The sequence below is a fragment of the Mirounga leonina genome, unplaced genomic scaffold (genome assembly GCF_011800145.1).
Source record: "Mirounga leonina isolate KUSES-001 unplaced genomic scaffold, KU_Mleo_1.0 Mir_180, whole genome shotgun sequence".
NCBI classification, from domain to species: Eukaryota; Metazoa; Chordata; class Mammalia; order Carnivora; family Phocidae; genus Mirounga; species Mirounga leonina.
The window spans coordinates 12,623,735-12,636,980 of NW_023270469.1; the positions used below are offsets into that span (position 1 = coordinate 12,623,735).

The window sequence follows — 13,246 nt, forward strand, 5'->3', positions numbered from 1 at the left end:
AGTTCCTGCCTGCCTGCCCCGGGCCTGGGCCTGCGCCTGAAGGACACTGTCCCAGCCAGGGCACGGCCATCATTTGCTAATCCACCGCCCTGGAATGTCTGTGGCCCAATCAGCAGGGTCTCCCAGGGCTCCCCAAGGGCTCTAATAATCCTGCAATGATTAGCAGGGGCTACAGGGTCAGTGCACACTGCTCAGTCGGTTGTTGTGGGCAGGGCTGCCGGCCAGGCCCTGGGTTGGAGGAGGGAGGGAGCCCTGGGATTGGAGCTGGCTGTCTCTTCATGCAGTGTCAACGGGAGGCTTTTTGGATACACCGATTATTCACATCAGCCTCCCCCTTTTGTCTGCCAGTCCAGCCTGCCTCCTTGAGATTGTGAGTGGTTCTGTCTAGCCTGGGAAGCAAGCTGGACGGCTGAGCCAGGCCACACCCGGAGCGCCCAACAGGCCCATGCTGTGGCCAGAGCCCTCCGCCAGGCTGGGGGGCCACCGGCCCGGCCTCCTGCCCGTGCTCCTGGCCCTCCTTGGCACGGCCTGGACAGAGGCGCGGCTCCTCCCGCTGCAGGAGGATCAGGCTCCAACTCCTGGAGGTAAGGGGCCCCTGGGTGAGGAACAACGCGAACAGCTATGAGCACCGCAGACCGGTGCCAGGGGCCTTCTGGAAGCCAGTGCTCAGGCCTGAGCTCTGGGCAGGCTAGTGTGGTTTAAGGAGCGCCCCCCCCGCCCCCGCCACCTGGTAGCCCAGAGAACCAAGATGGATGGGGGAGGCTGGGACTGGGGAGCAGGAAGAATGAAGGGGAGTGGACCCAGGCTTGGGGGTCAAGGAGGAATACCAGCCGAGTCTGTAGCTGGGGGCCCCAGGACTGCCCCCTCCACACACGCAGCCCGTGGCCCCCTCTCTCTCCTGTTAGCCCAGGCCCCAGCTCAAGGGTCCCTGTACACCTGCCTCTCTCCCAGCCCCTCAGCTCTCTGTCTCCCGTAGGCCCCCCATCCCCCCATGCCACATCAGCTCTTGTTCACTAAGGGCAGGGCTGCCCTCTGAGCTGCCATGGCAACCCCCACCCCATCAGCCAGGGTCACCCGGGGGGAGCCCAGGTCCTGCTATACAGGGGCCTGGCTGTGTCTCCCGCCCCAGCCCTGAGCAGTAAGGAGGCGTTCCTGCTCCTCTCCGTACATAACCGTTTGCGCAGCCGGGTGCACCCCCCCGCAGCCAACATGCAGAGAATGGTGAGTACCCCAAGGCAGGCCCGCCCAGGGGGTAGCGGGAGGGGCAACCCTGAAGAGGGCTCAGGAGGCCATGCCGGTGACAGGCGCCATTCTGCCTGGGCAGGGCAGGGGGGCAGCCAGTCACCCTGCCCACTGGGGGGACCATGCCTGGTTGCTAGGGCTCCGCAGCGGCCTGCTTCCCAGAAGGGCAGTCCTTTGGCCTTTCCTCACATCCCATCCCGTTGCCCTGGAGACCAGAAGACATGGAAGAAGGCCCGCAGGAAAGAGAAGCTCCACAAAGGAGTCCCAGCAAGATCAGAGGGGCAGAAGCCTGGGAGGGAGAAGCATCCTGCTTGAGGGAGGGGGCTTGAGTGTGACCAGGACCCAGTGCTTCTTCAGGGTTTATCTGGGTGACTAGGAGGGGCCCCTCCAAGGTCCCTGCTCCTTCTCTGGGGGCTGGGGTAGGACGTGCAGAGTTGGTGGTATCATCCAAGGGCCCAGAAACACTGCCCCAGCACACGCTAACGGGCCCCGGGGGTGAGGGCAGGATAGTGTGGGGGTGGACAGGGTTCCCCATGGCTGCCTCCCATAAACTCCTCCAGGCTGGCTCAGTGGTGGTGACCTTGAGAGCTCTAGGGTCAGTTTCCCAGGAGGTGGGGGTGGGGCAGGCTGGCGGGAAGGGGTCGCTTCTCCCCCTTTCCCTGCTCTGTAGAAGTTCTGCCCCTTCTCAGGCCCAGGTCCTGGCTCCCATTGCCCATGCCTCATGCTCCCAGCTCAAGTCCCTGGCGTGGACGTGCTCCCGCTCATTGGGTCATCGGTGTCGATGATTTTCATGCGCCTTTGGCCAAAGTCTTAGAAATCAGCATTTCATAAAAGATGAGATGAGAATGGAGCCTCACCACTCAGCCTCTCTCACCTCTGCGGGCCTCTAGGGCTTTTACCCAGTGGAGGCTAAGCCTCTTAGGGTGGTGCAGGGCTGCCAAGGGGGCCCCCAAGCAGTCCCCACTACTCCAGCTCCAGTCCTCATTAGAGGTAAAATCAGAACAGCTATCCAGCCCACAGTGGGTCAGGCCATGAGCACAGCACTCTGCCCCCTGTACCCTTTGAATCTCCACGACAATCTTACCCTCCAGGTATCTTACTGTCCCCATTTCACAGATGAGGATGCTGAGTCTCATGGAGATTAGGGGACTGCTAGAGGCCACACAACTGGGGTGAGGTGGCTGGGCTGGCCCAGGGCATGGTGATGGGGTGACCCAAGTCTTCTTGATTGCTGAGCCCCTGATTTAAGGAGGGGGACAACTGGGTGGCCGTAGGGGTATAAGGGCAAGTCTGCTGCTGTGTGGGTGGGGAGAGAAGATCAGGGCCACTCCAGAGAACAGTGCTGGCTGGGGCCAAAGCCCTGAGGCCAGGAGCCTCTTTGGTCCTGCTTCCCCGTTGGCACCCCACGCAAGGCCAGGTAGGTGGGGAGGACAAGACAAAGCAGCCTGGCTGCTAAGGCCCTTTTGCATCAACAAAAAGCCAGATGGAAGCAACCAAGCCTTCCTGACAATGGCTAGAGCCAGTTGTAACCTAACGGCAAACACAAAACCAGTTTGAATGGCTCGGGCCCTGCCCCGGGCTCACGTTACCAGACAGAAAAATCTACCACAGAAGCCCATCCCATTGCCCAGGCTGGCACAGCTCAGGAACACCCATCCCCCTCTGGGGTGGTGCCTAGGGCAGGGCCGAAGGGTGCCCACACTGGGGTCAGGAGGACGGAAGCTCTCAGTCCCGCCTGAGCCAGGCTCCGGGTCAGGTGCCCAGACTTCACTGGTGCTTTTACCAACACATCTCCGAGAGCTCCTTGCAGGTCCGGTCTGACCTTCCCTGGCCCCGGGGTGAAGTGGGCGAAACACGACTCCCCGTCCAGTGCTCTCGGCATGACCCCCGCACCTGGGGGTGGAGGAGGGAGTGGGATCACTAAGGCATGGCCCAAGGGTCCCCGCTGACATCTCTATCTGTGCGGCCCCCAGGACTGGAGTGACAGCCTGGCCCGATGGGCTCAGGCCAGGGCGGCCGTCTGTGGTGCCCCAGCCCGGAACCCCGCGTCAGCACCTCGGGCCCTGCAGCAGGTGGGCTGGAACGTGCAGCTGCTGCCCGCGGGCTCGGCGTCTTTCGTCGGCGTGGTGGGCCTGTGGTTCGCAGAGGGGGGTTGGTACAGCCACGCGGCAGCCGAGTGTGCCCGCAACACCACCTGCGCCCACTACACTCAGGTGAGGCTGTGGGCCAGCCCCCGGGCCCCCAGGGTCGGCTCAGAAGGGCGACGGGCCGTCTTCACATTGGTGGCTACTCTTCCAACGATTTGTAGACTTTTCCTTTTTTCAACTCTAACTATGAACTATTTCAAACGTAAATCTAGTAATGGACTCCCTTTTACCCACCACCTACATTTAGAAAATGTTTAACTCTATTTGTTCTCATCTCTTAAGAAAAAACCAGCAACTAGGGGCACCTGAGTGGCTCAGTCACTTAAGCGTCTGCTTTCCGCTCAGGTCATGATCCCAGGGTTCTGGGATTGAGCCCCACGTCGGGCTCCCTGCTCGGTGGGGAGCCTGCTTCTCCCTCTCCTCCCTGCTCATACTCTCTCTCTCTACCTCTGTTGCTCTCCCTCTCTCAAATAAATAAATATAAATCTTTAAAAAATAAAAAAAAGAATATAAAAAATAATAGAGTAAACTGAATAAAGTAGGAGAAAGTAAATAATGGGGGTGCCTGGTTCACTTAGACAGTGGAGCATGCCACTCTTGATCTCATGGTCATGAGTTCGAGCCCCATGTTGGGTGTACAGATTACTAAGAAAAATAAATAGGGGCGCCTGGGTGGCTCAGGTGGTTGGGCGACTGCCTTCGGCTCAGGTCATGATCCTGGAGTCCCGGGATCGAGTCCCGCATCGGGCTCCCTGCTCGGCAGGGAGTCTGCTTCTCCCTCTGACCCTCCTCCCTCTCATGCTCTCTGTCTCTCATTGAAAAGAAAAAAAATAATAAATAAATAAATAAATAAATAAATAAATAAATAAAATTAAAAAAACAGAAAGTAAATAATAAAAATAAGAGCAGAACATCAGTTAAGCGTCCGATTCTTGGTTTTGGCTCAGGTCATGATCTCGGGGTTGTGAGATAGAGTCCCGGGTTGAGCTCTAGGCTCAGCACAGGGTCTGCTTGGGATTTTTCCTCTCCCTCTGCTCTTCCCCCTGCTTGCTCTCTCTCTCTCAAATAAATAAATAAATAAAATTTTTTTTAAAAAAACTAGGATTAAACAGGGATTTAAAAAAATATTTCCTGGGACACCTGGGTGACTCAGTGGGTTAAGCATCTGCCTTTGGCTCAGGTCATGATCCCAGGGTCCTGGGATCGAGTTCTGCATCGGGCTCCCTGCTCAGCTAGGAGCCTGCTTCTCCCTCTGCCTGCCGCTCCCCCTGCTTGTGTGATCTTGCTTGCTCTCTTGCTCTCTCTCGGACAAATAAATAAATAAAATCTAAAAAAAAAATTTCCTGTGTTTGTAGCTAGGTCCTTTTAAAATTATCAGCTTTATTTGTACCTTCTCTCTTTCATTCTTTACCAGTCTTCCCAGAGATGTATCTATTCTAACAAATCAGCTTTTGTTTGTTTTTATCCTTTTTCTTTTTTTAAAATTTGTGCTCTTATCTTTATTATTTACTTACTTTTTTTAAGTTTATGTATTTTAACGGGGTGCCCCCATTATTTACTTTCTTTTACTTTATTCAGTTTACTCTATTATTTTTTTATATTCGATCCCAGGACCCTGGGATCATGACCTGAGCCTAAGGCAAATGCTTAACTGACTGAGCCACCCAGGTTCCCCTTTACTTCTTTTTTTTAATTATTATTTGGGGGGGTAGGGGGAGGGGCAGAGGGAGAGAGAAATTCTCCAGCAGACTCCCTGCTGAGTTCAGAGCCTGACATGGGGCTTGATCCCAAGACCCTGAGATCATGACCTGAAATGAAATTAAGAGTCAGATGCTTAACCAACTGAGCCACCCAGGCGCCCCAACCTTTCCTTACTTCTGAGTTATTTGCTTGAGATTTTATTGCATTGAATTTATAGAATGCAGCCCATGGGATATTGTTCCTTTGGTTTTTCTTGAATCTTGCTTTGTGGTTAAGTGAGGGGTCAATGTTTGCAAAAGTTGCATGCATTCCTAAAGAGAACGTATGTTCTCCAATGACTGAGGACGTATGTCCGTGTCTCCCTACTTCACAGCTGTCCTTTTGAGTGCTGCAGGAGTTCGCCTAACCATTCCCCTGCATTGACTATGCTGTTTCCAAGCTGTCCCTGATTTTAAGATTTTCAGTCCAAGTGTTGAATACTGTCAGAGACCTGTACCTGTTAGCTTTTGTTGCATGACACACTACCCCAAAGTTTAGCATCCTCTGATTCTGTAGGTTGGCAATTTGGGCTGGGCCCAGTGGGGAGGTTCTTCTGGTCTTTGCTGGGCCCACGAGCGAGTGTGGTCAGCCACTGTGTGGGCTGGGAGTGGGCTGTCTAGTGGGCTCACCTCAGCTGGCTCACCTCTGCCTGTGGGGTCTCCAGGCCTAGGTTCAAAACCAGCTCAATATCATTTTTTTAAAATGACTTTATTTTATTTATTTATTTGAGAGAGAGAGCACACACCCACGCACACAAAGCTGTGGGAGGGGCAGAAGGAGAACCAGAGAATCCCAAGCGGACTCTGCCCTGAGCCTGGAGCCTGACACAGGGCTCGATCCCACAACCTTGAGATCATGACCTGAGCCGAAACCGAGAGTCGGACGCTTAACCGACTGAGCCACGCTGGCGCCCCCAGCTCCATATCACTTCTGCTGCATTCTGTTGGCCACTGCAAGCCACGGGCCCAGCATGATTCAAGGTTGGAAAAGAGAGTCCTCCTCTTATTGCAAAGAAATGCAAAGGCACGTTTAAGAGTGGGCTGTAGGGAGCAGGGAAGTGTTGTAGCCACGTATGCGATCTGTCGCAAGGCCTTTGAGGTCCAAGACTTTCTTTTGCCACTCTCCCCCCCCTCCACAGTTCTCTCCTTTCTTCAGGTATCTGCTGATCCAAACCTCTCCACCCCCCCCCACCCAGAAAGCCTTCCTGGGCTATCCCTGCCTGTCCTCATAGCTCTGCCCAGCACAGCACTGCTCCTGAGGTCCCGAGGGAGCTCTGTCTGGCTCGTTTGGGGCAGAGGCTGTGTCTCCCCTCCCCAGGCAAGCATCATCAGTGTGGAGGGCCCCCAGACTGGGAGTGGGGGGGGCCCGTGATAGGGTTTCTGAGCCACCGTGTCTCCTCAGCTCGTGTGGGCCACGTCGAGCCAGCTGGGCTGTGGGCGGCATCGGTGCTCTGGGGCCCAGGCAGAGATGGAAGCCTTCGTCTGCGCGTACTCCCCCGGGTGAGCCCCCACCACGGCAGCATGCTGCCATCCACCGCGGGGCTGGGGGCTGGGGGAGACCTTCACCCAGGCTAGAACGCTCAGCCATCCCCCCAAAGGCCTTCACCCCTGGGTCTGCCCCCTCACGGGGAGAGGGAAGGAGGAAAGGGAGAGGGTGGGGAAGTGGGCAGCCCCCGAGATTCCAGCTAAGCCGAATGTGGCCCCTCCTTGGCAGCACCATTGTGCTTTGCCCGCTGGAAGAACGGAGCATTCCTATTAGTGTGGAGGCCATCTGTACTTTCCTAGGACATCTCCCCCAGCTCCCCCAGCTCCCCCAGCTCCCCGACTCCCTGGGTGGGCCAGAAGGAGCTGCAGGGGCCGGTGGGGCAGACAGCAAGGCCCGCCCCGGCCCCTGCAGCCCTCTGGCGCTTGCTCTCACAGAGGCAACTGGGAGGTCCACGGCAAGACGATCGTCCCCTATAAGAAGGGCTCCTGGTGTTCGCTCTGCACGGCCGGTGTCTCGGGCTGCTTCAAAGCCTGGGACCATGCGGGGGGGCTCTGTGGTAAGCGCCCCACCCGGCCTGCCTCCTGCTGGGGCAGGCGGTACAAGACCGCTCGATGTGGGGAGCCTCGTGGAGGGTGGCAGCCTCCCCCGAAGCCCTGGCCCCTGGCGCCGGGGGAGGCAGCCGCCTGGCCTGCCTGAAGGAGGGCCCCCTCTCAGAGTTCACCCTCGTCTGACCAGAGGTCCCCAGAAACCCATGTCGCATGAGCTGCCGGAACCGTGGCCATCTCAACATCAGCACCTGCCACTGCCATTGTCCCCCCGGCTACACGGGCAGATACTGCCAAGGTGAGGAGCACCCGGAGCCCCAGGTCACAACTGCCCGGGGGCCGCGCAAGTGAAGCCCGGGCCAGGGTCCAGGCAGGCAGCCGCAGGGCTGAGGAGGGACACACATGCTAGCGTGGTGTGTCCGGGGGCCGTGCGGCACCTGCTGAGAGTGTGGGGAGAGAGTCCTGAGGGAGTGGGTGGCTACTGACCAGGGACTTGCTGATCTGAACACTGCATATGGTCATTCAACCACCAGCCTGAGCACCTGCCGGACCCTGAGCCGTGTAGGGGATTCAAAGTGGAATCGGGTTTGGCCCTTAGGCCCTGGGATGGCAGGAGGAGCACATTATCAGGATCTAGAAGTAGACTCTGGTCCCGCTCTCCCCCTCCCAGCTCTGTGACCACAGGCAGGTCATCCCCCCAAACCCCAATTTTCTTCTCTCTATGATGGAGATCAAATCGGACACCAAGCATAGCAGCAGGTGGAGGCCCTGCTGGGGTTCATCCTTGAGGGTCTTTCTTGTCACGGTTGGCCATTCCCCACACTCCGAGGCCTGTGAGGGGCAGCACGGGGTCCGGGGGCTGCGGGCTGAGCTCCGTCCTCTCCCCCCACCCCCACCCCGGGCAGTGCGGTGCAGCGTGCGGTGCGTGCATGGCCGGTTCCGGGAGGAGGAGTGTTCCTGCGTCTGTGATGTCGGCTATGGGGGAGCCCAGTGTGCCAGTGAGTCCTGCCCTGAGGTCCCCCGATGATGAGCCAGGCCACCCCCTTGTAGCCCCTCACCAGGGAGCTGCATCCGGCTCAGACCGGCGCACGGGAGCCCACGGGCCACATCTCTTCCTGACTCCCTGTTCAGTCCCATCATGTTTGGTAACTTGAAACCAGCCACGGTGGGTGAAATTGGCAAATGCCACAAATATTTTTTGTTTTTGTTGTTACGAGAGAGCAAGCTGGATGTTACACATTCCCCAGCATGCCACCAACTCCCACCCACCCTCCAGCTTGGAGAGGGTGGCCAGAACAAGGGGCTTCTTGAGCTTGGCTCCCTGGCAGGGTGGAAGGCGTGATGGGTCTGAGGTCCCCCCGACGCATAGTCAGGCTCCCCTATCCCCAGCCAAGGTGCACTTTCCCTTCCACACTTGTGACCTGAGGATCGACGGAGACTGCTTCCTGGTGTCTTCGGAGGCAGACACCTACTATGGAGCCAAGATGAAATGCCAGGTGACGGTGGACCCCTGCCTTCCCAGGGACCCCCAGGGTCTCAAGCGAGGGTCTTCATGGAGGGACCTCGGACTAAGAGATGGTTCCTTCGATTTCTCCTGCCCTGACTCTGGTCATTACTCTAAAGCAGGGGTCACAAACTCAGAGGCCCATGGAAGCCAGGAGGTCACTGAATGAGCTGAGGGACTCAGGGGGGGAGGCCCCGCCCACCCCCCCCCCTCCAAGGAGCCGTCCTGATTCAGCTCTAGCTGCTGGCTGCCAGGCAGGTAGCCGAGTTCAGGGAGGCCAGAACTTGGGATTTTTCAAGAGAATCAGAAATTCAGATTTTCACTGGGATCTCTCGATGTATTAATGTTGGCAACCGATTCCAATGTATTCAGGACACTGAACACATGAAACAAAAACCTCCCCAGGGCAGGGCCCCCAGGCCCAGAGAGAGAAGATGCAGGGAGGGGATGTTACAAAGCAGGAGGCTGTGGGGTGGGGGAGAGGACATCCCTGGCTGTGGCGGGATGGGCGGGACGGGCTGGCCTGAGCTCTGGGGCCCTGCCAGTGTGACCTGGAGTGGGGGTTACAGGGAAAGGGCGGGGTGCTAGCGCAGATCGAGAGCCAGAAAGTGCAGGACATCCTCGCCTTCTACCTGGGCCGCCTGGAGACCACCAACGAGGTGCCTGACAGCGACTTTGAGACCAGGAACTTCTGGATCGGTGAGTGCTTGGCTGGTTGGGAGTGCAGGAATCTGGGCAGTGAAAACCCACCAGCAGACAGTAAGGGTGCGGTAGGGGCTGGGGGCCCAGAAGGGGACTGGCAACCTCCTTCCCTGGGGAGAGCATGGAAGGGAGGGAGAGGGAGGGTCACCAGGGGCTGGAAGAGCTAGGAAGGGGGTTAAGGGCTGGCAGCCGAAAGGGCATTAGGCAGCAGGCTCCAAGCTCAGGGCGCTCCTCTCAGGGAACCTGGGCTCTGAGTGGGGCCCTGGGTGGTGGACCAACCTTAGTTGCCATGGCCCAGGGCTCACCTACAAGACCACCAAGGACTCCTTCCGCTGGACCACGGGGGAGCACCAATCCTTCACCAGTTTTGCTTTTGGGCAGCCTGACAACCAGGGGTGAGTCTGGGGTGCCCTCCCTCCCCTGGGCTCTCTCTCTCACCTGGGCCCTTGGCTGAGCCTTCAGATGCCACTGAAGAACCTCCACCCAGCCCGCTGCCTGGCTGAGTCCCCTGAGGGCCTGGGCCTCCCCCGGTGCCCAGGAAGTCCGGGCACGGCTGGGTGCGGCACGGTGCTGGGCTGAGGCACACCCCGGCCTCCACAGGCTCACACAGAGGAGAGGGAACTCCAGAAGGCTTCATCCACCGTCCCCTCAGCGGTCCCTCCATCCCTCTTCCTGAGAAGAGCGGCTGAGGACTGGGGAGCAGGCATGGGAGCTGGGGGGTGGGTCTGGCTCCTGGAGGCCCCATCTGTGGGACGGGGCTCTTAGACACAGGGGGGCCTGCTGGCGTGGAAGATGGAAGCCTACTTTCATTGCCCCACGCTGAGCACCCAGCATCTCGGCCTGGCAGGTTTGGCAACTGTGTGGAGTTACAGGCGTCCGCCGCCTTCAACTGGAACGACCAACGCTGCAAAACCCGAAACCGTTACATCTGCCAGTTTGGTGAGGGCCCCCTCACAGCTCCCCTCTTCTGGTCCCTGCTGGCTCGCTCCAGGGGCTGGGATGTCCAGGTCACAGACCCGCAAAGTGTCTGAGCATGCAGGGCCGCCGGGGAAGTCCTGCTCGGCGCTCTGAGCTGCCTTCGGGCCCCTGAGGCCCGGGGAAAAGAGAGAAAGAAGCCCAGCCTCACGAAGCACGTCCATGTGGCGGACTGGAAAAACAGCCTGGCCAGGGATTTCTCCATGGTCCCTTTCCCCCTGTCACCAAAGCTGCTACTTAGGGACCTGTTGGGTTCACCAGTGCTCCCTGATTCCCTAGAGCCCGGTGAACTGTGGCAGGGAACAGAGGGGAAACGTGGCCCAGAACCCGCCCCCAGCGGCACCTGCTGGAAAGGTCTGGAGCTCCACGTGGGAGCATAGCCATTTCAGGACCAACTGCAGAAAGGTCCCCATCCTAGGACTGCCCAGGCTGCCACTGACCCTCGTTCTGTCCGGCTTCCTTTCCAGCTGAGGAGCACATTTCCCGGTGGGACCCGGGACCCTGAGACTTGGCCGTGACCCCCTGCCAGCACCCGGATGCGCAGCCGCGCTCGCCCAGCTGCCCACCTGTCTGGAACAAGGGCCAGGCCAGGACTGCAAGCCAACATCCACAGACGTCTCAGAGAGACCTGGCAGGAAGGGAGGCAGGGGGTACAAGTCAGGCCCAGAGGGAGTCTGCCATAGGGGGAGGGGAGCCGGGGCCCCTCAGCCTGCTGTTGATTGGGAAGGTGGGTGTCAGGCGCCCAAACAGGAGGCAGGGCCAGCAGCCAGAAGAGACCACTCTCCTCCATGGTCGCCGGACCCTCTGGGGCAGATGGAGGTTCCTCACTGCCCAGGGTGCACCCCACAAAGGATTAAACTAAGTTATGAATCAGCCAGACTTGCGACTGCTTGTTTTGAAGGGGAATCAGCCGACCAGAATGATCCGGGGAAGACCAGAGGATGCCTGAGAGGCTTCACAGCTGGCTGCCCGCTACCCACCCCTTCCCTGCCCACCCACGTGACCCAGGCCACCTTCTGGAAGCTTTCCAGTCTTAGCCCCTGAGTGATGCACAGATTTAGAAGCTTTGTTTGCCTCCCTAACTTCCTGCTCCAGCTCCTCTCACCACTGGCTCTGTGGCCTTTGTGCTTCTGCTGACAGCCTTTCCCTGTAGACAGTATGCGGGCTCCTGCGTGTTCCTCCTGCTTTCCTAGTGATTGTCTGAACGGGAGGGGTGTCGTGGCCCTGGCTCCCTCCGCTCCCTACAGTGGTGAGAGGGGCCTTGTGGGCAGGTGAGCGCTGGGAGGTGCCCTCATCAGGGTCTGGGAAGCACCCTGGCTCATTTGCACACTGTGATGTGTGGAGAGGCTTTGCTGGTTGGAGGTGCGAGTGTGGCCCGGGACCATAGAACGGGGACAAGTGTAGCAGCCGCAATTTTTATCGTGGTTGCAACCAGGAGAAACATAGAAACAGCTCTGACTAACCATGGCAGAAAAGGGATTTATCAGCAGAAAAGGAATTTATCAAAAACAGTGACTTTAAAATGAGCAAAGGCAGTTCTCCAAAGGAGCTATACGAATGGCCAACAAGCACAAAATCACTAGTCATTAAGAAATCCACATCGAAACCACACTGAGACACCACTTCACACACACTAGGACAGCTGTTATCAGAGAAACAGAGAATAACAATGTTGACGAGGACTTGGACCAGCTAGAACCCTTATGGGCTGCTGGTGGGAGCTTGAAATGGTGCAGCCACTCTGGAAAACAGTCTGCTGAGTCCTCAAAGAGTTCAGTGCAGCTACCATGTTACCCAGCAATTCCGCTCCTAGGTTTATACCCAAGAGAACTGAGAACAAATACTCAAGTCCTTACACACAAAGTTCACAGCAGCATCATTCCCAACAGCAAAAAGGTGGAAACCAGCCAAATGCCCACCAGTGGATGAATGGACGTGCCACAGAATATTACTCAGCAATTAAAAGGAACGAAGAACGGATACAGGCTCCCAAGGTGGATGAACCTTGAAAATGTTATTTTAAGTGAAAGAAGCTAGTCACAAGGGGTCACATATGGTACGATTCCATTCAGATGAAATACTCAGAATAGGTAATCCCACAGAAACAAAACACATGCTGGTGTTTGCCAGGGGACGGCAGGAGAACGGGGAGTAACTGCTCAGTGGGTCTGGGTTTTATTTTGGAACAAAAACGTTTTGGAACTTAGCGGTGGTGGTCTCACAACACGGTGAATGTACTCAATGCCACCAAATGGGTTACCGCCATGTTATGCGAATTTCACCTCAATTTAAAAAAGGGGGGGGCTGGTCACAGGATCCTGGGGAGAGTCAGAGAGCCAGGCCCCAAATTCTGCTGCAAAGTCAGGCCAGGTAGACACTTGCGCTACGGCTGCCGGGTACTGGAGTCCCCTCCGGGGCAACCCTACCTTGGCCTTGAGAACTACTGCTGGCAATCCCGTGCCCCTCTGAGCCCAGACACCAGCTTCGCATCCTGCTGCACGCAGCCTCCCCCGTCAGTCGTCCTGGCACGGAGGCCTTTCCCTCACCCACCTGTTTCTCAATGCCATCTCGGGCTTTGTGAGTGAGGTGGCAGTGACCGTGTCCTACCTGAGAAGTCCACCCCAGCCTTCTCGTCTGGAGGCGAGGTGGCCGAATGCGGTGATTCTCCAAGTCCGTCTGCAGTCGGGCAGCACCGGCATCACCTGGGAACTTGGTAGAAAAGCAAATTCTCGGCCGCCCCCAAAGGATTGAATGGAGAGAGTGAGGCCAGGGCTTGGGTTTTGGTTTTTTCAAACAAGATCTCCAGCTACTTGAGACGCAGGATCTTCAGACGCAAGAACCACCAGCAGAGGTGGAGAGTTTGAGCCTAAAGTCAGAACACCTGAATTTCAGGACAGGTTCTGCCA

General features: G+C 57.6%; 1 protein-coding gene across 2 annotated transcripts; it reads left to right on the plus strand.

Moving 5' to 3' along the window:
* Positions 1-188: 188 nt before the first annotated feature.
* On the plus strand, positions 189-11,216 carry CLEC18C (C-type lectin domain family 18 member C). 2 transcript variants are annotated; one of them, XM_035024790.1, is made up of 12 exons: positions 189-584; positions 1,130-1,221; positions 3,216-3,455; positions 6,531-6,628; positions 7,049-7,170; positions 7,350-7,457; positions 8,065-8,157; positions 8,549-8,655; positions 9,233-9,362; positions 9,664-9,760; positions 10,213-10,304; positions 10,808-11,216. In XM_035024790.1, the coding sequence occupies exons 1-12, from the start codon at positions 446-448 to the stop codon at positions 10,843-10,845; spliced, it is 1,356 nt and encodes a 451-aa protein (XP_034880681.1). In that variant the 5' UTR covers positions 189-445; the 3' UTR covers positions 10,846-11,216. The 2 variants fall into 2 exon arrangements, with proteins under 2 accessions (XP_034880681.1, XP_034880682.1); XM_035024791.1 differs by having other exon boundaries at positions 9,257-9,362.
* The last annotated feature ends 2,030 nt before the right edge of the window (positions 11,217-13,246 follow it).